This window comes from Erpetoichthys calabaricus, chromosome 11 (genome assembly GCF_900747795.2).
Source record: "Erpetoichthys calabaricus chromosome 11, fErpCal1.3, whole genome shotgun sequence".
Taxonomy (NCBI): Eukaryota; Metazoa; Chordata; class Cladistia; order Polypteriformes; family Polypteridae; genus Erpetoichthys; species Erpetoichthys calabaricus.
This window is the reverse complement of record NC_041404.2, coordinates 89967877-89992937: the sequence shown is the minus strand read 5'-3', so window position 1 is coordinate 89992937 and position 25061 is coordinate 89967877. Positions and strand designations below refer to the sequence as shown.

General features: G+C 36.7%; 1 protein-coding gene across 3 annotated transcripts in view; it reads left to right on the top strand.

Moving 5' to 3' along the window:
• ccnq (cyclin Q) overlaps positions 1 to 23863 on the top strand; it is a 64907-nt gene extending 41044 nt beyond the window's left edge. For 2 of the 3 annotated variants that reach the window (XM_028813575.2, XM_028813573.2), the window contains 2 exons: positions 21375 to 21602; positions 22630 to 23058. In XM_028813575.2, the coding sequence (XP_028669408.1) occupies positions 21375 to 21602; positions 22630 to 22725 (324 nt within the window). In that variant the 3' untranslated portion in view covers positions 22726 to 23058. Of the gene's footprint in view, positions 1 to 21374; positions 21603 to 22629; positions 23059 to 23394 lie in introns of those variants that run through there. The other variant, XM_051933892.1, reaches the window with a different exon arrangement.
• The last annotated feature ends 1198 nt before the right edge of the window (positions 23864 to 25061 follow it).

Below are 25061 nucleotides of genomic sequence, written 5' to 3'. Positions count from 1 at the left end.
GGGAGTTGAAGCTACTTCTGACAGGGGGCTCTGCCAGACGTTCCCAGCAGACCCTCACAACATGTTTGGGCCTACCAGGCCTGACCGGCATCCTCCCCCACCATCGGAGCCAACTCACCACCAGGTGGTGATCAGTTGACAGCTCTGCCCCTCTCTTCAACCGAGTGTCCAAGACATGTGGCCGCAGGTCCGATGACACGACCACAAAGTCGATCATCGAACTGAGGCCTAGGGTGTCCTGGTGCCAAGTGCACATATGAACACCCCAATGATTGAACATGGTGTTTGTTATGGACAATCCGTGATGAGCACAGAAGTCCAATAACAAAACACCACTTGGGTTCAGATCGGGGGGGCCATTCCTCCCAATCACGCCCTTCCAGGTCTCACTGTCACTGCCCACGTGAGCATTGAAATCTCCCAGCAGTACGAGGGAGTCCCTAGAAGGTATGCCCTCTAGCACCCCCTCCAGGGACTCCAAAAAGGGTGGGTACTCCGAACTGCTGTTTGGTGCATACACACAAACAACAGTTAGGACCCGTCCCCTGTCAGGAATTTCTGATATTTAAATAAATTTTATATGTGCACATTGTAAGATATATCAGGTAAGTTTTCTTTATAAACTTACACTGAATTCCCATCAACCTAATCCCTCCTCTCACCAAAACTTACATTTGGGCTGTTATTTCCTCTATCTAAATTTTTTGACATTAAAGATTTTCTGGTCTTCAACTAAAATGTAATATTGGAGAAAGGAGACAAGAGTACAAACATGACAATTATTTTTTTACTACTTGGATTAATCATGCTGGCACGTTATCCAGCACCAACTGGTAATGTGTGGGGAGAAAAGTAATTGCCCTCTAATTAAATCAGTCCACTTAAAATGATTAAGTTCAGTCAGTTTATTGAACAAGCTTATTTACAGCCAGCCCTGCTCACGTATTACGGCCCTTACATCTGTATGAGAAAGCGATGGTTTTATTATGAATAGCAACTCTATCAAAAATGTGAAAAAACTGTTACTTTATTTTGACCAGCAACATGACTAAAAATGAGAGTCCTAAAAGCATGATGCCTTGCAAAGTGCAGGCTTAGAAGAACATATGCCATAAATAAAACAAGGTTTGTTACACTGTATATACTTGTTTCACACAGCACATTTAGTTGACATTTGGTGACTTTTTTCCTCAGTGGATCTCATTCATGAAACATTCATAAATTAACAAACACATTTGTGTGTAGAAGGTGATTTTACTAAAATTTTGTACCATTTTCACAAACCATGAGTAAAACCTCAGTTTTTTTCTTAATACCCTGCGTGGGTTTATAAATACAAATCAGACGTAATTTGAATGGTTATGTACGTTGTTCAGTACCATAATCTATACCTGTCAATGCCCCAACTCAATCTATATAAGAATGTGCTGCTGCATGTGCCCAGGATCTGTCAAAATGCCAAAAGTGACAAAAGAAAGGGAAAAAAACCCTCAAAGAAATGGTGATCAAATGTACTTTTAACAGAAGTGCACTTGGTAACAGTCCACACTGTTGCGTGTGCATTATTATAAGCCCATTCCTGTGGCGTCTGTGGGTTGTTTAAAGGTGTCATAAGCTATGTCTTCAATGGGTAATCCCTTTCCCCTATGATTATAAACAGTTAGCCTATTTATACCTCTCAAATAAATACAATTTAATCTATAGGAGAAACTTATTCTTTTACCAAGAAGCCAGCTGTTTCACACAGTCCTTGTTCCAGATGCGTGCCAATGGAACTATGCTGCAGAATGAAACTGTCGTGTCTACCACTGGGCAATATGGGAATGACATTGAGCAGCACACACTTTCCTTCACATATAAGCTGCATGTTGATATAATGGAAGTGTTTTCAATTCATGTATTCAAAAATCATCATTGGATGGAGCTTTGATGTGTACATGTGTGTGGTCTATTGCACCAATGACCCATGGTAAGTTGGCCAGCTTGTAACACCCTCAACTAAGTTCCACTTGCCTTTCCCCACTATATGAGAACTGGATATTTTCCCATCATTAGTGTTTATGTGCCATTAAGTACTCCAGGTAAGGTGAGGCTCATAGATGGATGAGAAATCCCAGACCTGTCTGTAGTCTTAAATGTCCCTGTAGCCAAAAAGCCAAGTGTTGACAGGACTTGCAGATGTATGGGTATGGCACAGCTTTTTCTTTTGATCTTATTATAATAGGATCTATAATAGTGCATACAGTAAGTGCATCAAAATGAGTCTGGGTAGTCTGAAATAGCTAATCAACTATTCATCACTCTCTGACAACAATTGGCGTGATCCTGAAATCTGCACTCACTCTTCAGTGTGCTCTGGGCCAAATCATGCAGCAGTGCGAGATAAGCCATTGTTACATTCAATCAAATCAGTTTCAAATCAATTAGCTTTTTTAGGAAAATACACTCAGTTAGGTACAGACCTGTGTGATTAGTTACCGAGAAACAAAAGAAGACACCTTTGTTGTTGAATAATTTTTTGTTGAAGAATGTGATATCGTGTATTTTATAATTTGCATATTTATACAGTATTTTATTTTTTCATTTAAAATGTGTTTTGTGCAAATGGCATTCATATATCATGCATTTTATCATTTACACACACTATGCTTGGTTCTGAGCACATGTAAGATCTGTTCGTTTTTACGAACACCCAGTTCTTAATAAATCATTGATAAATACTAGATTTTCCCCCTTATGAACACTTTACGAACAAATTCATTCTGCTCACATTTGATGATTGAGACCCAGTGAAAGGCAAGTGTGGCAAGTCAGACAACTCATGATGAAGGAACACCTTTGGTGTAGCTATCTGCATCAGTGCCAGAGCGTACAGGTTCCACATCATCCAATTGATTGTCGCTATCCCAATCACTGTCATTGTAATCGAAATATTTATTTTGCAACAAATATAGTTTCAAAACCTCATTAGCTTTATACTATATTTGCGATGACATAATTATGGACTGTCTGTTCATAACACTATGTAGCTGTTGCCTTTGGAAAGAATGGGAGCACTAAAGTAGATAACTGAGATGCAGCAGCAAGCTGGCTGCATCTGTAGTGGCTGTATAGTGGGATACAAGCTATATCATGCATCATGCCTTGACTAGCTCAATGAAATACGACTTTAACTCGTACCTCGTGTTCAGAGTGGCACAGAATTGAGATGTGCATCTTTGTTGGTAAGTAACCATAAGAGAAAAAAGTGTTAGCTTCCGTTGTCTTGGAGATACACATTTGGTCTGCTTTTGCCTATGGCAATGAATCTCTATCAGAGGCACTAGAGGTTACGTAGGTTATGCAGGCACAACTCCTAGCCAGTGCTTTAGTGTATTTGTGTGTGAATGCACTTATTCAGTGCTTTAATGTGTATGTTACTTACCCTGCTTAACCTGTGATAAAACAGCATACTGTATGTCTGGTGTAAAACAAATACAGCTCTTCACAATAAATACATCATATCACCAATCAAATGTGGTTGTGGTAGTGGTAGTGTGATGTTGTGGAGATGCCTTGCTGTTTCGGGACCTGGGTGCAGTGCCATAATTGAAGGAACCATCACTTCTGCTTTGTATCAGAGAAATCTTAAGGAGAGCATTTGATCTCTGAGCTGAAGTAGAAGCATAACTGGGCCTTGCAGCACGACAGTGATCCAGAAAAATTTTCAAAAACCTCATCTGACCTATACCTGCAACAGTTTACCTGCCTCTGAATTGAGTACTGCAAATAAATATTAAAAAAATCCTCAACCTGAACCAACCCACTGATTTTAAAAACCATGACCCAAACCGCCCAGAGACATTCATAGTAATAGATACTACTGTGTAAAAATCACATATTTGTAAAATTGTACGTTATTTAACACTAGAATCCCTGAAGCCTACGAAAAAACTTGTAAGCCCGGCCCACCTTAAATTCCTTTGCACCTCTCCATCAGCGTCTTTTGTTTTGTAAATGTGTCGATCAGCACAAGCAGCCTACTGTCCCTTCTCAATCACAAACGGCCCCCTACCCCCCCTGACCCCCCAACCTTGACCCGCCCCCTTGACAGAGCTTGACTCGGGCAAAAAGTTCTCCCAGGAAAAGTCAAGGCTACTTATCTGTGTGTGATGTGCCTGGAGTTGTATAAGGTAAATAATATATTGTCATTTGGAATGCATACATTTCATGTGTGTTCCGTGTCTACAATGGTCTTTGTAAATGTAGGATGAAATGCGAGGCAGGAATTGCTGAACACACAACTTAAAATGAAACGTTTTTCATATTTTAGTAATAATTGACAAAATGTAGACATGAAGTGTATCATGTGTGAAGACTGAAGTCCAAATAACAAACACTTTCACAAAAGGTCCAAATATAACAAAACAAGTGTGCTTTTATTCAAGAATATAACCTTAGAAAAAGAAATCGGGTTAGGGTATGACGCTGACACGACAGCTTTGGTGGTGTAGCGATAAGAACTACTGACTTGTAATCAAGAAGTTGCCGGTTTGATTCCAAACGTGACCGTTTTGTGTAGTGAGCTGCTCTTATTGCTATTATAATGAAATAAAAACATACATTTGATTTGAGTCTGTTACAACCAGTGTAAATTTATGGTACATATAAAAGTTACCTTTTTTTTTTTTTTTAATTCAGTTTTATTCTCTCAGTCACATTCACGCTCCCCCCGATCTGACACTGCTGTTTTCACATAAAGACGTGCTATACATCGGAGAAAGAGAACAGAAGCCCTCCTTGCAAGAAGCATCCACTCAACAACATTCAATCTGGCTTTTATATAAGTAACTTATAAATGTTTTTCATATAAAGAGCATCACAAAGCATAATCACAAACAGGACTTTGCATGATACCTTGGCGAGCTCTGTTTTTTCTTTGATGAACATGCATGTAGCACATTGACTGGCAGGATGACGCCTGACCTGTTGCTGCATCAAAATGGTTCCTTCTTTCGCCTTTACGCCTGGAGCAGCTGTGTTGCTCTTATGTGTGAGTGAACGTTTCTTGCTGGGAGGGCTTCTGTTCTCTTTCTCTGATGTAGAATCCTCATCTGAGTTCACTTCTGCTATAGCATGTCTTAATTCGAAAATAGCAGTGTTAAATTGGGGCGGGACTGAAAGTGACTGAGAGAATTAAAGTGAATTAAAAAAAAAAAAAAAAGTAACTTTTACAGACTCAAATCAAATGTATGTTTTTATGTCTAGCCAATTCGTACAGGTCCTTTTCTCCCTCCTTAGTGTCCAGCCTCTCCTACAACTCATCATATGCCTTTTCTTTAGCCTTTGCCACCTCCCTCTTCACCTTACGCGTTATCTCCTTGTACTCTTGTCTACTTTCGGCATCTCTCTGACTATCCCACTTCTTCTTCACCATCCTCTTCCTCTTTATACTCTCCTGTACTTCCCCATTCCACCACCAGGTTTCCTTTTCCTCCTTCCTCTGTCCAGATGTCACGCCAAGCACCCTTTTTCTGGTCACCCTTACTTTTTCTGCTGTAGTTACCCAGCTGACTTGAGAATTAGTGCTACTGTATCTAATGGTTGTTTTCTGTCTGACACTATAGGGATTTATCTATTTGCATTTTCTAATCCACATTTAAATGTTCCATCAAATCACCATAAGAGTACTTACTTGTGGTTTTTGCTAAGATGCTGGAAGGCAACGTATTTGACTTTTAAAACGTGTAGTCCTGAAATTCTGTTTTCAACCTGTTGATTTTCAGTCGTTAGGATGCTGTTCATTTTTTTCATTTTGCGAGCTCAGTTAGCTGTTGAAAAATTTAGTAGAGCAGTGCATTTACTGAGTGAGGTAACCATAGATCAAGTAAAGAAGGCTCAAAGTTGAATACAGCTATTAAATTAATTTGGATAATTATTTACTTTTCAATTTCTGAATGTGTGTATAAAATACCTGAAATTATTTGAGAGAAATTGTTGCTATAGAATTCTAATAGTTTCATAACTTTTGATATTTAACTATAATTGATATTATAGTGTCACTTTTGGCACAGGCTGTGGGTCATATGTAAAATTGATTCTAAAGTTATGATGTCCTGTAGCCACAAAAATTAAGATAAATGGACAATCTAAGAGAGTTTAAGAGAAATGAAGTCTGGATTAGGATTAGGATTTAAGATAACAGAGAGCAGACTGCTTGATGACATCCCTATCCAGCATCTGTGTATTTCTATGAGATCTGCTTCACGGATTTCTGTCAGTTTATTTATATGTATATGTGTTGTGTAATGTAGCTCTCTCATTATTTAATCATTAAATATTTGCAAGTAAATAATTATCAGGCACAAAAATTAATATGTCTAATGCCTCATAAATAGTTATATAAAATATTATAACCTTTCCATGTATAGTGTATACAATGTATAGTCATGCTTAAATGTTTGATCATTCTTTTAGAGATTTGATGTGAATTTAAACTCTTAAGTGAATATATGGAATTCATCTCTTAAGACATGACTTTCCACACTTAAAAACTAACTTGAAATCATAGATTATATTTTTAAAAAAATCAAGTGTCCATGTGTGCAAATACATCTTTTTTAGCCAATAAGTTGTGAAACCTCCTCAGTCATCCATTTCACAATAACTTGTGAAACCTTCCTATATAAGAATTTTTAAAGAAAGTGGTTACTACAGTATTTTCATATTTCAAACAATATTTTTACAGATGTTCTATTTTGTAATACATTTTATTGAATTTATTAAAATCAAACAACATTCCATGCAAGCAAGTCAAATTTTACAAGACTAGGTTCAAGCCAAGTCGACCCCCACCCATGAGAAAGAGAGCTAAGCCAACATAGTGAAACTTTAATAGTAGAAAAAATAAGTAAGTAAATAATTAGAGAAAAAAAGGGGAAGAGAATCTCCTTCCTCAATTTAAATGCTTATTCTTAAATGTTATTAATTAGTTTCAGCCAGGTTTTAAAAAAGTTTTGCACAGATCCTGTAAGTGAGTATTTAATTTTTTCCAATTTCAAGTAGTATATAACATCAGTTACCCACTGAGTGAAAAGAGGTGGGCTAAGATTCTTCCAGCTGAGCAAGATAAGTCTACGTGCCAATATTGAAGTAAAGGCAAGTACAATTTGTTTGTCCTTCTCCACTTTAATCCCATCAGGATGTACACCAACCACAGCTGTTAATGGATTAGGAGAGATTGTGACACCCCAGCTGTCCGAAAGGTATTTAAAGATTTTGGTCCAAAATGATGTTAATTTGGTGCGCCCCTAAAACATATGACCCAATGAGACTGATTGCAACTTTTGCAGGTCGGATCTTGCCCTGGAAACATTTTGGACAATTTTAAACAAGACAGATGTGCTCGATAGATGATTTTAAATTGAATAATTGTATGCTTTGTGCATGTGGAGGTAGAGTGAATTCTGTGCATTGTTGCCTTCCTTTCCTGTTCCGAAATGTTGAGTGAGAGATCCTTTTCCCAATGTATTCTGGGATCTTTGAAAGGGAGGGACTTTAAAATGTTTTTATATATTACAGAAATGCTGTCTGAGTCCTCAAAACTGATCAATATTTTTTCCGGAGTAGAAGTAGGTGGGAGGTGAGGAAAGTAGGGCAGGTTTTGTTTAACAAAGTTTCTAATTTGGAGGTAGTGAAAGAAATGTGTTGCTGGAAAGTTACATTTGGAATATAATTGTTCATACAGTAGAATGCAAAGATGCTGTCTTTGTACAAATCTCTAAGTGATTTAATCCCGAATGTTTTCCAGACATTAAAAGCTGCATACGTTTTGAGAGGGAGGAAAAAGGTGGTTCTCGTGCAGAGGTGCCACAGATAAAAGCTTCTCTGTCTTAAAGTACTAAGTAACATTGCCGATTACTTGTATTTACTGGGGTACAAAGCAAGGAATTTAAAGAAGTGGTGCAGGATTTTATTTCTATTGCGAACCAGGCCTGTGTATGTTCATCCATTTGTGTCAATGTCCAAGTTTTTATAGCTTGTAGCCCAGTAATAAAACTGAACGTTAGGTAGAGCCATGCCACCCTCTGCCTTCGGTCTTTGTAGGGTTGCCCTTTGGATGCGTGGATGTTTTGAATTCCAAATAAATTAGGTTATGATGGAATCTAACTTCTTAAAAAAATTATTTGTGTATTGGAATGCTTTGAAATAGAAAAAGAAGTTTAGGAAGGATTTTCATTTTGACAATGTTAATTCTTCCAGCTAAGTGAGATGAAGGGTTTAACATCTATGCAAGTTGTGTTAAGTTTTTCTAAGCAGACAGCAAAATTTTGTTAATAAAGAGCTTTATGTTTACTTGTGATGTTTACCCCTAGGTATTTAAACTGATCTGTGATGTTAAAAGGGAAGGTGTCCAATCTAATATTGTGTGCTGGAGAGTTCACTGGAAAGAGCACACATTTATTCAAATTAATTCTGAGACTGGAAATCTTTTGAAATTCTGCTAGTGCTGTTAGGACTGCACACACAGTATTTTGTGGATTTGATTATATATATATATATATATATATATATATATATATATATATATATATATATATAGTACCATATCATCTGCATATAGTGAAATTTTCTATTCAAGTCCTTCTCTGATAGTCCCCTTTATCTCATAAGCATTGAGTTGGCAGTGGTTGTATGGCGATTACAAAAAGCAGTGGTGACAAGGGGCATCCTTGTCTAGTACCACGTTCTAGTTTGAAGTATTCTGAAATAATGTTGTTAATACAAATTGAAGCTTCTGGACTGGTATATAGTAGGTTAATCCATGCACATATGTTTGGTCCAAACCCAAATTTTTCCATTGTGGTGAAAAGGTAGTTCCATTCAACTATATCAAATACTTTTTCCGCATCCAATGATAATATCATCTCCAGGGTGTTAGACTTTGTGGGTGAATATATTATATTAAACAGGTGACTTAGATTGGAAGCTAAGTGTCTGCCTTTTATAAATCCAGTTTGGTCTTGTGATATTATCGAAGGAAGAACTTTCTCAATCCTACTGGCAAGGACTTTGGAGAGTATCTTAACATTGTTATTCTGAAGTGAGATTGGTCTGTATGATGCACAATTTAATAAGTCCTTATTTTGCTTAGGAAACATGCTAATTAATGCTTGGCGAAAAGTTTGAGGTAGAATTGTATTTTCTCTAGCTTCTGTAAATGTTGCTAATAAAAGGGGAGCAAACTTGATTGAGAATTTTTTTTTATAAAATTTGGCAAGGTAACCATCAGGGCCTGCTGCTTTCCCACTCTGAAATGAGTTCATACCATCTAGTAATTCTGATAGTGTCAGAGGTTTGTCCAATTCTTGCACTGAGTATCTAGTTGTGCCATCTGTAATGCATCCAAAAACGCGTTAGGTTGTTTAAAAACATTTTAACCATTTTTTTTTTCTGTTAAAATGTGTAGTCAGTATTTGTTCAGGTGTTTCTTTTATAGTGTACTAACTAGTCATTCCTAATACTTGAGAAGTATGTATGTACCGTATATGCTCACTTATAAGTCAGGTCTTGAAGCCCGAAAAATCAATCATAAAATCAGACCCCAACTTATATACCCATTCAAAAATGAGACAGTTAATTTTTTTTACATCTTCTTGCCTCCTCCAATCTCGCTTCAGTTTCTCAGACGCATCGAATTTTGTTGCAGCAGTACAGTTACAATTTCTTTCACCACTTCAATGACATTTAATTTAAAACCAGCTTCATATTTTCTTCTGATCGAACGATTCATTGTTGACAAGGGATACTCATACGATAAAGGTGTATGAGGGTGTGAGATACAAAAAAATGAGAGGGAGGAAGGTTAGGAGCACACGGTGATACAGCGCATTGCCGCAGCCACATAGAGAAAAAAGGCAATGTGCTCTGTGGTTACTCTCTCAGGTGGGTGTTAGCATGTGTTTACGTAGATTGTTGTAGACACGGAACACACATGAAATGTACTGTATGTATTCCAAATGATGATATATTTACCCTCTACAACTCCAGCACTTCACTCCAAGATAAACACTGAGCACTGAGAACCTTCTTTGTGAATTGAACTGCGACAGTGGGCGGGAGGATGGGATAGCAGGCTGCTTGCTGCTTGTGTTGATCAACACATTTAGAACACAAAAGATGCTGATGGAGAGGTGCAAACAGATTTAAGGTGGGCCAGGATTACAAGTTTTTTTGTAGGCTTTGGTAGTTCTAGTGTTAATGCTAGAGTCCTTTTGATAACTACTTAGTTGTTGCACATATCATGAGAACCAAACCAAGGATGGATTGTATTTTTATTAAAACTATATTTTAGGACACCATGTCTTCTGAATAACATGGCAGTAGATGGGAATATTTCATACTGACAACACAATACTTAAGCAACATTATTTATGTTATGTCCGGATATGTTTGCTAGTGTGCAGTTAGCACCAGAGTAAAGGGGAGTTTTAAGTTAAAACTGGGATCTTTAAGCCTACGATTGATGGTTCAGTCCTTGTTCTTTAAAAGTTTTTAAGATTCCCAGTCTTATTACTGAAAAAATACATAATCGTTTTTTGAAATTATTCTGTCATTTCTGTATTCTCCATCAGAGTTTCCAGAGATTTATTGCATCATTATGTATTGCAGCTCAACTACTTCTTGAAAAACAGACAAGATATGTAGGCATGTATAGCTTAGAAAGTATTGGTGAGGTTTAGGAATTACTGTATTGTGAATACTATGAAACTGAATGATCAATCATCAGGTTGTATAGAACCTTTGAAAAGCACAATAGGCTTTACGCAGCCCACACAGACATTGGAAAAACAATGCTAAAATGCAAAACAAGATAATTCATTATATAGTGGACCCTTGACTTACGAACTCAATTCGTTCGCGAGGGCTGGTTGTAACTCAAGTTGGTTGTAAGTCAAGACTATTTTTCCCATAAGAAATAATAGAAATACCCATAATGCGTTCCGAACCTCCCACTGCAACACTTACTTAACCTTTTCATAATAAAAAAAGGGTTGTATAATGTGCATAATTTACCAAAACACCAATAATTTTTCTAATGTACTAACCAAAAAGTAATAAAAAGTGCCTAGCCTACCAGAAACAACAATTTCATACTGTACTCACCATTTAATTTGACATCTTTGGGCTGCAGGAAGGGAGGAGGATGATAATGAAACTGAAGGCTTTTTAAAGGCTTTCTTTAACTTGCGCTCAGGCATTTGCAATCATTTCAATAGCTTCTTTTGCGTTAATTTTAATCTCCTCCTGCCTACAAGTTATTCTGACGAGAAGTTTTCTCAGCATTTCCTTGCGATGATACAAGGAACTGTTTCTGAACTCTTCTGAGACCCCCCCCACTCCCCACTCAATGGGAACGACATGCTGAAGTGCATCCTGAAGCGCGATTGCCGCGACTGTGAAAGCTTGCTTGTCCATTGCCGGGCAGGGATATCACATGCATATCACCCATCGATATCTTTTCTGTTTGCTTTGGCTGAGAGACTCAGCACAGCTTTAAGCCGGCTTTTGCCCCAGCAACAGATAAACAGTCTTCCATACGGAGTTTGGACTTTGGCATGTCTTCTAGTTGGGGGAGGTCCCAAGAGAGTTTACACACCTGACATTTTATTGAATGAGTGCCGCATTAATAGGAATGTTTCTGTTTGTTTACAATCGCGCAAGCGGATACACGTGACCGCATTCAGGTCGTAACGCAAGATGTTGGTCGTAAATCAAAATAAAAATTTTGGTCGTAAATCAAGTTGTTCGCATGTCAAGCCGGTCGTATATCAAGGGTCGACTGTATAACCAAAATGTTTGGGACAAAGACGCATTTTTCCTTGATTTACTCCTCTGCTCCCAAATTTAAAATTAAAAATGAAACAATTCAGACATGATTAAAGTATATATTCCAGACTTAAGTTTAAGAAAAAAAGTTTTTTTATTTGGCAATATTTGTTGGTAATAATGTTCTATTGGGTAGACACTGGGTTGTTTTTTTTTTTTTTCTGCTCAGCGCTAACAAGTGATTACTTGGAGAAATGGGGCTTGCAGTTCATGCAAATGAATGCTACAAGCAGAAGAGCCTGTCTGAACAAAGTGTAGCTATAATCCCATAGAGAAGTGGGCTGGTATCAAGTGAAGAATTTCTTGTGCTCTGCACAGGAAAAAAAAGATGCGATGGTGAGCTGCATAGAAAATTAAATGTAAAGTGTACAAAGGATAGTTAGGTGAAGCTCAAAGAAGTCTTGGTTAGCAAGTGGCCTTTCTGGGTACACAAAGTACTGCCTTTTCTGTCTGCTTATTCTTACTCCTCACACTGCAGTGTAAAATACATACAAATTCAAGTCAGGTTGGATTGACGTATATGTGTATACTTCAAAGAATTCGGGGCTGGAGGTGTAATATTGCACAGAACTACGGTATCTATCCCCTTGGAGAGCAGGTCATGATGCGTCACTACTCTCTTGTTTGCAAAGCAGAAGCAAGAAAGTGCCAGTATGGCCTTCTTGGCCCACTCCAAGCAACATAAACCAGAAGTGATGGCATGCCTTTAAACGCGTGTGCAGCTCAGAAAAGGGGTTCCCCATGGTCAGGACATAAAGGAGGTAGACCATGTAAATGTGCAGCATGTAAACCTCAATTCTGTATGTAATACGTTAAAGTAAATCCGGATTCAGTGTATAATGCTTTTAATCTAAACCCTCCAAAACATCGATTACAGATCAAAGTGTAACATTCAAATTTGATTAGAGCTACAATTTTTACAAAATGTGCTTCAGGTTGAAATTATATTTATATCCAAAATTCTCATCAGTCTTGCTAATTACCTGTTTGAGTACAAAAGAATACAGTCTCCTCTAGAGTAGTATTTTGCAATGACCATCAACAAAAGCCAAATTACTAGTAATGGCAAGAGTTGATCTATGGCAGGAATATTTTACTCACGGCCAGTTGTATGTAGCATGTTCATGTTCACAAAATGGGTAGACGGGAGTCTAGACCATTGAATTGAGGGGAAAAGGCAGATCTTCAATGTAAAAGCACAATATTTTTAACATTCAAATAGATAAAGAACATGTGGATTCTGCAACCCCAAGTAATGTGAGAATTTTTTTCTTTTTTATGTGGACGTTGTTCACTGACTTTCCTTAACTACAGTGCAAGTATTTTATAATTTGGAATACAATAAAAAACAAAAAAAAAAGCTCATTCAAAGTTAACTTAACCTTTATTGAAATAAACAGTTAGGAAATGTAGTCTTTTTGAAAGCATGTTACACAGTATACAGTATATTTGTTTTATTAAGTGAATGGCTTGTTGTTTTCATATTTTATTGTTCAATAAAATACTTATAGAATCATGTCATTTTTAAATGTTTGAAGACCTAATTTTATTAACATAGCATACCCAACCAGTATTAGTTTCATTATTTATACATGTGAGAATCTTATCTGCATGTTGCACTTCCAATAAATGATCTGTTGTTTTTAACATAATGAAATAATCTTTTATGTTTCTACTGCCATCTTCTGGATACAAAAGGTATTGAACCTGAATAATAGTGCGCAGTTTGTGTTTTATTTGATTTGATACACTTCATTAATTCCTAAGGGGAAATTGTCTTTTTGCTTGACCTTTGGAGGTCAGAGAGCAGGGTCAGCCATTATATGGCGCCCCTGGAGCAATTTTCAGGTTAAGGACTAACATTTCCAAAACACGAGTTACCTTTAAAAATGTTGTGTGGTTTCTTTGTCAACTCTATAAATAAACAGAAATTTTGAAAAGTTGAAAATATCAGATTGTTTTGATATCATCTGTGTATCATTCTCCAGCTTTGCTTTGTTTTCAGATTACACAAATACTATTTATGGTTGCCGATAGTTTAATTATAATAGTTTAAACAGAGAGAAAAATACACATATTTACACATTTGATTATGGATTTTGCAATTTGATATTCAACTTGAAATACAGTTATAAAAAACTATTTTTTCTACTCATTGTTAAGCAATACAGATTGTACCTTTATAAGATAAAAAAAAGTTACTGATCTTACAATTTTAAACATGTTACCAACCATTTTTTTTAATCATAGTTTTTAATAGGAATTTTTTAATTCCTTGTAAAGGTATGCCTGGCAATGCATACATGTATTTTTTATGTGCAAGTGTTGTATATAAATCTTTGAACCTGACTTATTAAGAAAAGACCACTAACATTTTTCATTAATACAGTTTTTCTTGTAGGATTACCATGTCAATCAAATAAAACATTTTGTCTTGCTTATGTTTCCTTATTGTCTCCTTTTAGATTGGGGAAAAGGCGATAGTGCCCAGTGTTGGACAGAATACTTAATATTTAGTTACTGAATATACAGTCCTTAACACTAGAATTACCAGAGCCTACTAAAAAACACGTAGATCCGTCCCACCTTAAATAGCTTCACACTTCTCCATCATCATCTTTTGTCCTGTAAATGTGTCGATAAGCAGCAAACAGCAAGTAGTCTGCTATCACATCCCCCACCGGCGCACAGTTTTCTCAGCACAAATCTGTTTACCTGTGTGTCAGTAGCTTGGAGTTGTATAGAGTGAGAAATCAAGCAAAATGACACCTTTTATGAATACTATATCCTTATTTGGAACACATGCATTTCGTGTGTGTTCCGTGTCTACAACGATCTATGTAAACACATCGTTAAAACAGAAACGTTTTTTATGTTTTAGTAATAATTGGCAAAATGTAGACATGAAGTATATAATGTGTGAAGCCTGAATTCCAAATATCAAAGAAACACTTTCACAAAAGGTACAAATATAACAGAACAAATGCGCTTTTATTCAAAAATATAACTGCAGAAAAACAGCCCGCATTTACCTGCAACATTGACATGCAATTGGAATGAGAGATTCGGTGGCGCAATGGTATCAGCTGCTGACTTGTAATCAAAGCTTTGCGGGTTTGATCCCGGGCATGTCCGTTTTGAGAAATGAGCTGCTCGTATTCTTACTATTTTAGAATAAAAACATACATTTGATTCCAGTCTGTAACAGCCGGTGTATTTTATGATACTTGTAAAGGTTAGCTTTGCTTTTTTCTATTCTGTTATTCTCTCAGTCTCGTTCACGTTCCCAACTCCCCGTGCCCCCAGAACCCCCCCCCCCCCCCCCCCCCCCCCCCCCGCATTTGATACTGCTGTTTTCACATAGACACGATATAACAGAGGTACACTCAACTCATGCCGACGATTCTACATCAGATCAAAAATGCACTTTTGGCATCGCTGCACTTTGTATATGTACTGTACATGGGAAGCTCTGCACTCGTGACTTTATGCTGTAGATCTGGCTCTTACATACAAAGGATGTCAGATCTACAACATATAAGTCACAAGTGAACTGCAGAGCTTCCTCTGTTTGATTGTCAAAGGCATGCTCACAAATTACATGTGTAATGTCACGAAAAATACCTGCTGACACTTTAGTACGCGAGCAATGGTACGAGAATGCAGTTAGACTTTTTTTGGGCACATACACCACGCTAGTGTTTAGATCTGGAAGGTGTAGCATTGGTGAAATAAATAACATGCAAGCTATAGCGCGTCTTTATGTGATCCAAATAAATAACATTTGATCTATAGCGCGTCTTTATGTGATCCAAATAAATAACATTTGAGCTATAGCGCGTCTTTATGTGAAAACAGCAGTGTCAGATGGGGAGGGGGAGGGGGGGTAGGGTGGAATCGTGAACGTGAAAAAAAAACAAAACAAAGCTAACCTTTACAAGTATCACACATTTACACCAGCTGTTACAGATTGACTTGAGCGCATTTGTTCTTTTATATTAGTACCTGTTGTGAAAGTGTTTCTTTGATATTTTGTCTTTAGGCTTCACACATTATAAACTTCATGTCTACATTTTGTCAATTACTGTATTACTAAAACATCCATCCATCCATCCATTTTCTAACCTGCTGAATCCGAACACAGGGTCACGGGGGTCTGCTGGAGCCAATCCCAGCCAACACAGGGCACAAGGCAGGAAACAATCCTGGGCAGGGTGCCAACCCACCGCAGGACACACACAAACACACCCACACACACCAAGCACACACTAAGGCCAATTTAGAATCGCCAATCCACCTAACCTGCATGTTTTTGGACTGTGGGAGGAAACCGGAGCGCCCGGAGGAAACCCACGCAGACACGGGGAGAACATGCAAACTCCACGCAGGGAGGACCCGGGAAGCGAACCTGGGTCTCCTAACTGCGAGGCAGCAGCGCTACCACTGCGCCACCGTGCCGCCCTTACTAAAACATGAAAAATGTTTCTGTTTTAACGATGTGTTTACATAAATCGTTGTAGGCACAGAACACACACGAAATGCATGTGTTCCAAATAATGATATAGTATTTATAAAAGGTGTCATTTTGCTTGACTTCTCACTCTATACAACTCCAAGCTACTGACACTCAGGTAAACAGATTTGAGCTGAGAAAACTGTGCGGCAGTGGGGGATGTGATAGTAGACTGCTTGCTGCTTATCAACACATTTACAGGACAAAAGACGCTGATGGAGAAGTGTGAAGCGATTTAAGGTGGGACGGATCTACGAGTTTTTTCGTAGGCTCTGGTAATTCTAGTGTTAATATATTCCGATTTGTATTCTTAGTTAATATTCAAAAGTGTAAATGTAAAAACTTTTTGAATAGTTCCAGGAATTGATTTATAGACTTGTTCATAAAATAGTTTAACAAATTAAACATATTGAAATTATATTGTAACGTGAAAATGCACTTAATCATGCAAAAAACAGAAGCTCTGTTTTTGTTGTTAATCAAAAATAAGGGAAATCAAATTTTTCATTAAACTTTTATTAATAAAAGTTGAATGCTTGAAAAATCCAAATGACTATAGTTCAGTGTGTTGTTTGGCCACTTCACATTCTTGAATTCATATTTTAAGAAACAGACTTAACAAAAGATTTTTTTTTTAGCCCAGTATTAAAAATGCATTACATAACTTTGAAGCAGCATCTGCACACACACACACACACACAGGCTGCATTCTGAAAGAAAAATAAATATCCAACATCAAAGAGGAATTCCATAGGTAGGGCAATCGAATTTAAACAAATTTGGCACTTCTGAGCAATAATAAATTACAGTAGACTTGCTGGTGGAACAAGCGTCCCACATTTATCCCTTCTATGCTGTCCCTCGTCCTTTAAAGAAATGCTTCTAAGGACTCCCCTCTTCAGCAGGTACCTATATCTGATATGCTTATTTATCCAATTTTAATTCAGAGGTTTTTGATATCTTTAATATTGCAAAAGTGGAATACAGTGCTTTCTTGAGGGCATATAACTTTTCAAGTAAAGTAATATTGCCAGGGGTAAATTTTGCTCAAAAGTTTACCACACAAAGTTTATATGGATTTCACTGATTAACTATTTTACGCATTCATTGTTTCAGTGATATTATTCCATACAATCTACTTTTCCTTGGCAGTTGCTGCTCCTCTTATATCAGATGTGCTGGTCTTCATGCACTGCCACCATCACGTCATGCTCTGCTGACATGAAGGTTGTCTCCTCTGTTTTTCAAACTTGTAGTCCTTGATTGATCAACTGTTCAGTGACTTGTAAGAGCTTTCAAACTTTACTGTGTACAAATGTTAATCCGGAGCAACCTATCTGTTAATGCATGAGCAGATTGAAATCCGGTTTTCTGGAGCCAGGTAATCCACTGTTACAAAACCACTCTAAAGCAAGCAGGGATTTGTTCTGAGATCCAATATTATCTAACCTCTCTTTCTGTAACAAACCCCAGATGGTGTTGTCTGTGTTGTGTAGCTATGCCTTTTCTGGTCAGATACGTAAAGTCAACCACAGATCACTGTTCACATCCCCTTGTAACTTTTTTGCCTGTTGCAAATTACAATTACACTCAACAGGCAAAAAAGTAAACAGAATAGCCATTATCAGCAACATGTTACATTTTCTCTGTATCTATAGTGCAACTGGTAAAATCTCAAATAATTATTTAATTTCTACTTGTTAAAGCACTTACAAATACAAAGCAACAGCAAACACTTTTGGAAAACTGGGTAAAGAGAATTTTAACTTGCCTAAAAAGCAAACGGAAACCCCCAGAATCAGAGTATATGTGTGAGAGAGAGAGATAGAGATCAAGCGCTAGGTATGCTAATAGAAAACATTTACATCGAAATTCCTGGAATGCTCGAACATTAAATTAACTAGTTACACACACAAAAAACAAGTATCAAGATGATGTAGATGTAACTTAAACATATTCAGTATTCCATTTCATAAAGTAACTATTTTTGTTAACATTTTTAAAAACGTACCATGGGCTGAATCCAGAATACTTGTTTTTGTATGCTGTTACTTGTATTCCAGTTCAGCCCAGCCCTGATAGTGTCATGAGGCACAATCTGGTAAATGGAGTGGTTGTATATCTGTTTGAATCTGCGGTTTCACAGACAGCCTTTACAACTCATGCATTGTTAGTGATGGCGTTGTCTTGAAGCTGAATGGGGATGGTCGAAAGTTGTCCAAGCTGCTTTTCCTGTCATGGGTGGCAAAGGCTGTTGTGTATCTACTGGAGACATCCTTCCAAGACAGAATTCTACAGGCCATCTTTTACTTGTGGCATTTGGAGGGGACTGGTGCTGGTACATGTTGACTAGGTGCAAATTAATCTCTTAAGACATTGTTTTCTAATGAGAGAAGATAAGCCATGAAAGATGCAAGTGGGTGTGATGCTCACTAAACTATCTTCATGTTGTTTCTGTAGTCCTGGATATTCTCCAGTTAAAGGTCCATTCTTCTAATGTCCTTCTTCAATACCTGTACCTGTATTGTTCTTGGCTTCTATGTTGCCTCATTCATTCGGCATCTTTGACACTGAACATTTGTACCAATCCTTCTGTTCTAACATTTTTGCCTCTTCTGTACACTGTTATCTTTTTTCACCACAGTGAACTTCCCTCATGTCTGCCTTCTCATTCTCTTCAAAATTTGTTACATGTTTGCGTGATATTCTGTCTTCATTGCAGCCAATTATGTCATACAGTTCCTCTTAAAATGAGTATGAGCTTTTATCCAGAAAAGTTAGAGAGGCCACATTAGAAGAAGAATTAGGGACAGGTTCCAGAACTTTGTCCATACACATCCCATCCTTGTTACCACCACTATGACTTCAGGTCCTTCACTCAAACAATATAAATGTAATACCCTCTCAGATACATTTTAAGGTCAAGTTTCAGCCAACACATTACTTATCGTATATCTTTCATAAGTTTACTTCCAGTAGAACTTTCAGATGAATGCCAACCATGTTAGACTTTCTGAATGAGAGTGAAGAGAATAAATGCAAGAATATATTTTTGTTTCACTGTTTGTACTGGTTCCTTGGTTTCTTTATTTTTAGAAAAAGAAAATAGTATGGAATTACTTTTATTTATATAAACTTGGAAACAAAAAGATTAATGGGCATTCTTATGTTCAGTCATAGTTTTTGTGCTTTGAGTGTGTAAATTTGGCTAACACTAAAATAGGTGATAATAACTTTGCTTTTAGCAAATCAAATGAGCCTCGTGGACAGAAAAATCACCTCTTGTCTGTCAAATGTCTAGTAATGTCAATTATATGCTTATTAATGGATTACACTGTTAATAAGCCATGTTAGTCAAATTTTTGAGTTGAAGTGGCACATTCTTTCAGCATGCAAAAGGGGACCCAAAAATTCCCCAAACTGGTCAGCAGTACAGGAGTTGGATGTAGTTGTTGAATATGTCTCTAGTTATTGTGTACCTACAAGTATGGCTAATCAGTCTGCTGAATGGCTTCATCCTCAGTTGGTCAAATGTATATTTCTGGCGTTTATTTTCCTATTATACAGGTAACTTTGGCAATTTTTGTTCCAAGCCACCAGGCCAGATTTTAAACATGTAATGATGAATGCGTTGTTTTGACACTGATAGATTTGTTGATAAAGAGTTTGTTCCCCTTGAACAGACTATTAATCAGTTACATTACATGAACTGCATAACATTACATGAACTGAACTTTATGTGAAATCATCACAGGAAAAATAAATGTCCATTGCATTGGCACACCCAAAACTGCATTTTGCACCATGACAGCTCACCTGCAAGCACAGTATTGTCAGTCAAAGAATTTCTCACTAAAGCAATGTGATTGTTGCTTTGCACCTTCTGCATTTGCCTGGTCTTGCTACATGTGACTTTTTCCCTCCCAAAGTTAAAATTGAGGCTGAAGTGAAGAAGATTTGTTACCATATTAGAAGTACAGGGATAAAGCTCCAGAGCCTTTAGACATGAAAGCAAAAGATCAGTGCAGGAAATGTTGACAGGACTGGGAGAAGAGCTGGGACCAAAAAGAAGTGCATCTCAAGGAGAGTATTTTGAAGGTGACTGAAATGGAGTTTTATAATAAAGGTTTTTTTTTTTCTTCTTTTTGGGATCCCCCACATATATTGTGCAGTACTGCTTCTGAAAAGAATAATTTACTTCATTGATAATTTTTTCAGTAATGTTAATATGCTAAAACTGTTACAGGCAATTTTTATGATCCTCATGCTGCATAATTTCTAAGTAATTATTCATAGGATATTTCAAGAAATATCCTTGATAAGTTCAGAAAAGGGCAGGAACTACATTAAAGTTTCCGAGCTGTAGTACTTTAAATAGCCTGTCAACAAGGGCATAAACACAAAATGACATCCTTTGATACATATTAATAAGTACAGGTAGCTTCAAATGTTTTTCCCTACATCTAAAGGCAGCAGTTATTAACCACTGCTCCGAAGCAGTATTATGTCCTTGTGTGTATGCACTAATTAGCAAACATTTGCAATTAAGTATCTTTGCATGTACTCATATTTATTTTGTTAATGTGTTTTTATAGTGCAACAATAGTAGGGCATATTGATGTTAATCTTTTAAAGACACCAAGGTCTTAGTTTGATTTTAGTTTATGGTACTTCAATGAAGGTACATCCTTCATTGTCTGCTTTTCCAGCCGAAGTGTATTGGAACAATGCGTTAAAAAGTTAATAAATTAGTGTAAAATTAGTTTGAAAGAAAAACAGAAAATGTTATGTGAAATGTAATTAAGTGCTATTTCAATAAATTTATTTTATCAAAGGCAATATTTTCTTTGTAAATGATTTATTACATTTATTTTTGTGCATTTGTTTATATAAGGTTGTCTCTGCTGTCAATTAAAAGCATGAAATCTGCATGTGTGTGTGTGTTTGTTTTTGTTTTTTTAAAAGCACCAATGTCAGGTTTTTTTCTTTTCAGTTCCTTCTTCATTACCTCATCTCCTTGAAGAACCTGATGAACCGCCATGCGTGGGCTCGCACTCCTATTACTGTGACAGCATGGGCACTACTGAGAGACAGTTACCATGGCACCCTATGTCTGCGATATCCTCCCCAGCATATTGCTGTGGCTGTCCTATACCTGGCATTGCAGACTTATGGAGTTGATGTCCTAGGAGGCACCGAATCAGGGAAGCGATGGTGGCAGGTAATAGATTTACTTGGAAATGGGTGATGTTTATTTCATTTTAGAAAATCAACTTTGCAAAGCTGTCTAAGTTATTTGTAAGTGTGAGTGTTTTTTTGAACCCTGCTATAAAGAATTCTGCATTTCCCCTTGACTAAATTTATTTAGCCTGGAGTGGAAGTGACCTAGTTTTACTTACTATTGCTGAAAGTATGGGTTTTCCATTGGCTGACACAAGAAAAGAACACAGTGTCTTCCTGATGATCTATTCCATGAAATTTAAGATTAGCAAAAACATTTCATTAACTATATAAGGGTTCAGAAGAGAAGCACAGTTTGCTTTCTCGTATTGTTCAGTTCCAAATTATGTAGAAGAGTTGAATTATTCAGCTTGTCTGACAGTACAATTTCCTTCTCAAATGATAAATCTAAATTGACTGAACAGGTTTTTTTCTAAAAATTGGTATGGTGTTGCTGACTGAACATTACCTAAAATGTGCAACACACAGCAGGTTTTATCCTTACACTTGAAACTAATGAATTAGTTACATATGTCACTGAGTATGCTTGTTAGCTATGAACTCCTCAGGTTGCTGTAGTCTAAATGAAGCTGAATTATCTTAACTCCATGTACAGTGCAGATGATTTTTACTTGCTTGCTTACCCAGCCAACAAAAATGATTCCACTGTCATTAATTATTTAAAGTTCTGCTTCTCAGTGCATATTTGTAAAGTCCAGTACCTCACATTTTAAGTAATTTTGTAATCATCAGGTAGTAGTTTAAAATAAAAGACTTTGGTTGTGGTTTTAGGTTGATGGTGCATATAATGATATAGTAATATTTTTTCTTGTTTCTTATAGATTTATGGTGAATTCCAACTCAAAAGATTTTTATTAAGCAAAGTTTTATTTTAGTTAATATTATTCAGTGATTAAGAATTAAGCTGAAATTTAAGCCAGTGGGGGGAAGTTAATTGTGTCTAAAAATGAATAAGTGCTGGTTACTATGTGTGATGCTTAATGCATTCACCTCTCATTTTTTCCTAGGTTTTCAGTGAAGACATAACAAAGCCTACTATTGATAATATCATCTCAGAACTTACACAGCTGTATGACATGGACAGTAAATGTACTTTAATATAAAACTGCACTGTGGATTTAAAGCAGAAACGTTACTCGGCTGTGTAGGTGCCAAGGTACCTTAACCCAACACATTACAATACATAAGGGTAAAAGTGAAAGCTGCACCTCACACATTCTATGGAGATCAAACAACCAAATGTCACGGATGATTGAGAAGAAAGACTTTACTATAAAAACCAGTGCCAATTGTGTGATTAATGTACTTCAGATTTCATTTACCTTAATGGTTCTTGTATCTTCTTATTTTCTAGTTGAATCTCTTCATCAATATTTTTGATTTGTAGACAGATGGTTTCTGATTCAGTTTAAATAAACTGAACAAAATTGTTTGAATATGTTTGTTCTTTGCTCGCTTCTTGGTTGTATGGCTGTGATTACTTGAGTTACAAAGCAATTTATATTCTAACTGCAAAAAAAATTATTGATGATATGATTAACCTTTAAGTGAAGTGAATCACAAAAATAATAATTTTTGGTGATATGTATGTTGGACAAAAAGACAGTGCCCCAAAACACAGATTAATGTTTGTACATCTGTGTATAAGTAAATCTAGTCTAAATAATTTCAACCAAGAACTGAAATAAGTAGGTTGAATTTACATTTATGGTGTTCACAAAAATCCCTAAATTTGTCATTTCAGTTAATGTTATGTTTCATTGTTCTTCCAGGTGATGTGACACAAATAAGGATTTTGCTCAGGAAGGAAGGAAAAAAAGTGCCCTACTTTCTGGGTTCTAATCATAGAGAGCTACAGAGAGAGACTGAGAAGGGGGAATTGAGGAACTCCCCAAGGCTCTATCTAGGACAATACACATTTTTGTTCTGTATAATTGCACACTCGCTTTCTGATGGTTGTGTGCCTGTGCAGGCTTTCCAAAGACCAATTACCATTAACCTGTTTAAACAGTTGATTCTTCAGTCTCAGTTGGGGGATAATGCTACAGTAGCCTTTGAATTTTGTTTTCTGCAGTCAGCTCTGTTATATTTATTCCTGTCCAGCTTAATACGATAGTGGAAGAAGCGCATAACATGTTAAGCTGAAGAGGGGCCAGTATTACCCAATTCTGGTGAATGGAAAGTAAAGTTAAATACAAAGTTCAACATTATACCTTTTAGGTTTGATTAGGCAGAGGTATACATTAAAACATTATTGTTGATAATTATGCCATTTAAATAATGTACAACAGTTGTTTATCCGTATAGAAAATATATACTTTAATATGTTGCTGTTAATGACGTCGTTTTAACAACACTACCTTGGAAAGGAATTGTGATGACTTCTTTCAGTAATGTTTTCACATCCAGAAAAATCTATTTACGTATAACACGTCGGTCGCGATCTACAGGTAGCTCGCATCCCCTTTCCAAGTAGCTCGCCAAAGGGTTAATGAATCCTACATAAATTTGAAAACCTGATTAGTCAAATTAGGGGTGGGCGATCTTTCCAAAAAATCATATCACTATCCTTTTAACACAAAATCACGATCCACATTCTGAATTGCAAACTATCTTTTCAATGTGCCATACACTTAAGAGAATATCTGGACTCAGACTCATCAAGACCTAAGTAACACTTTATTTTAAATATCAAACAAAGTTGAATTCAATTGTTCTCTCTTTCGCTAGCTAAGCAGAGTTAAGGAACACTCCCTGAAGCTGGCGAGTGAGTGAGGAAGGCCCCTATCCTTTGCCCGCTACGTGTTTCTTGGATTTGCGCAAATAAATCGGTACCGCAAGCGAACTATATTACATAGTGAAATGAGAGTAGTTGCAAAATCAACTGGAATGTTCAAATAAATTATAGAAAAAAAACAATAAATCCGTTAAGTAGTTCTGAGTTCTGATATGAGAATAAACATTAGAAAACATGAGTATCTCTCGGCCGTTTTCATTTTGTTAAAGTAGCTCTCAGGGGAAAAAAAGTTGGAGACCCCTGATGTATAAATAGTGGTTTGTGTTTTTATGTAGATAGAGAGATATAGTTGTCCTGAAAGAAACTACCTTCTGGGCAGAAGTATTGTCTTTAGGAAATGGAAATTACAGCAAAATTTTCATAGAATCCCTGTCATCCATACAACTTGTTTTTAAACCTTGATGCTTTGATCTCCATGTCTATTTTAACCCCAAAATCTCTACAGGTTTCCTCACAAAACTCCATCTGTACACTTCATTTGAAAACTGTAATATTAACAAATGCATTTTCCTCACTTGTGTGTCTTAAATTATGTCCTCACATATGACATGGACAAATTTGTTGATACCCCACAACAAAAAAGAACAACCCACAGTTGTCTCTGAAATAAGTCTTTACTGGCAATCACTGCAAACAAGCAAT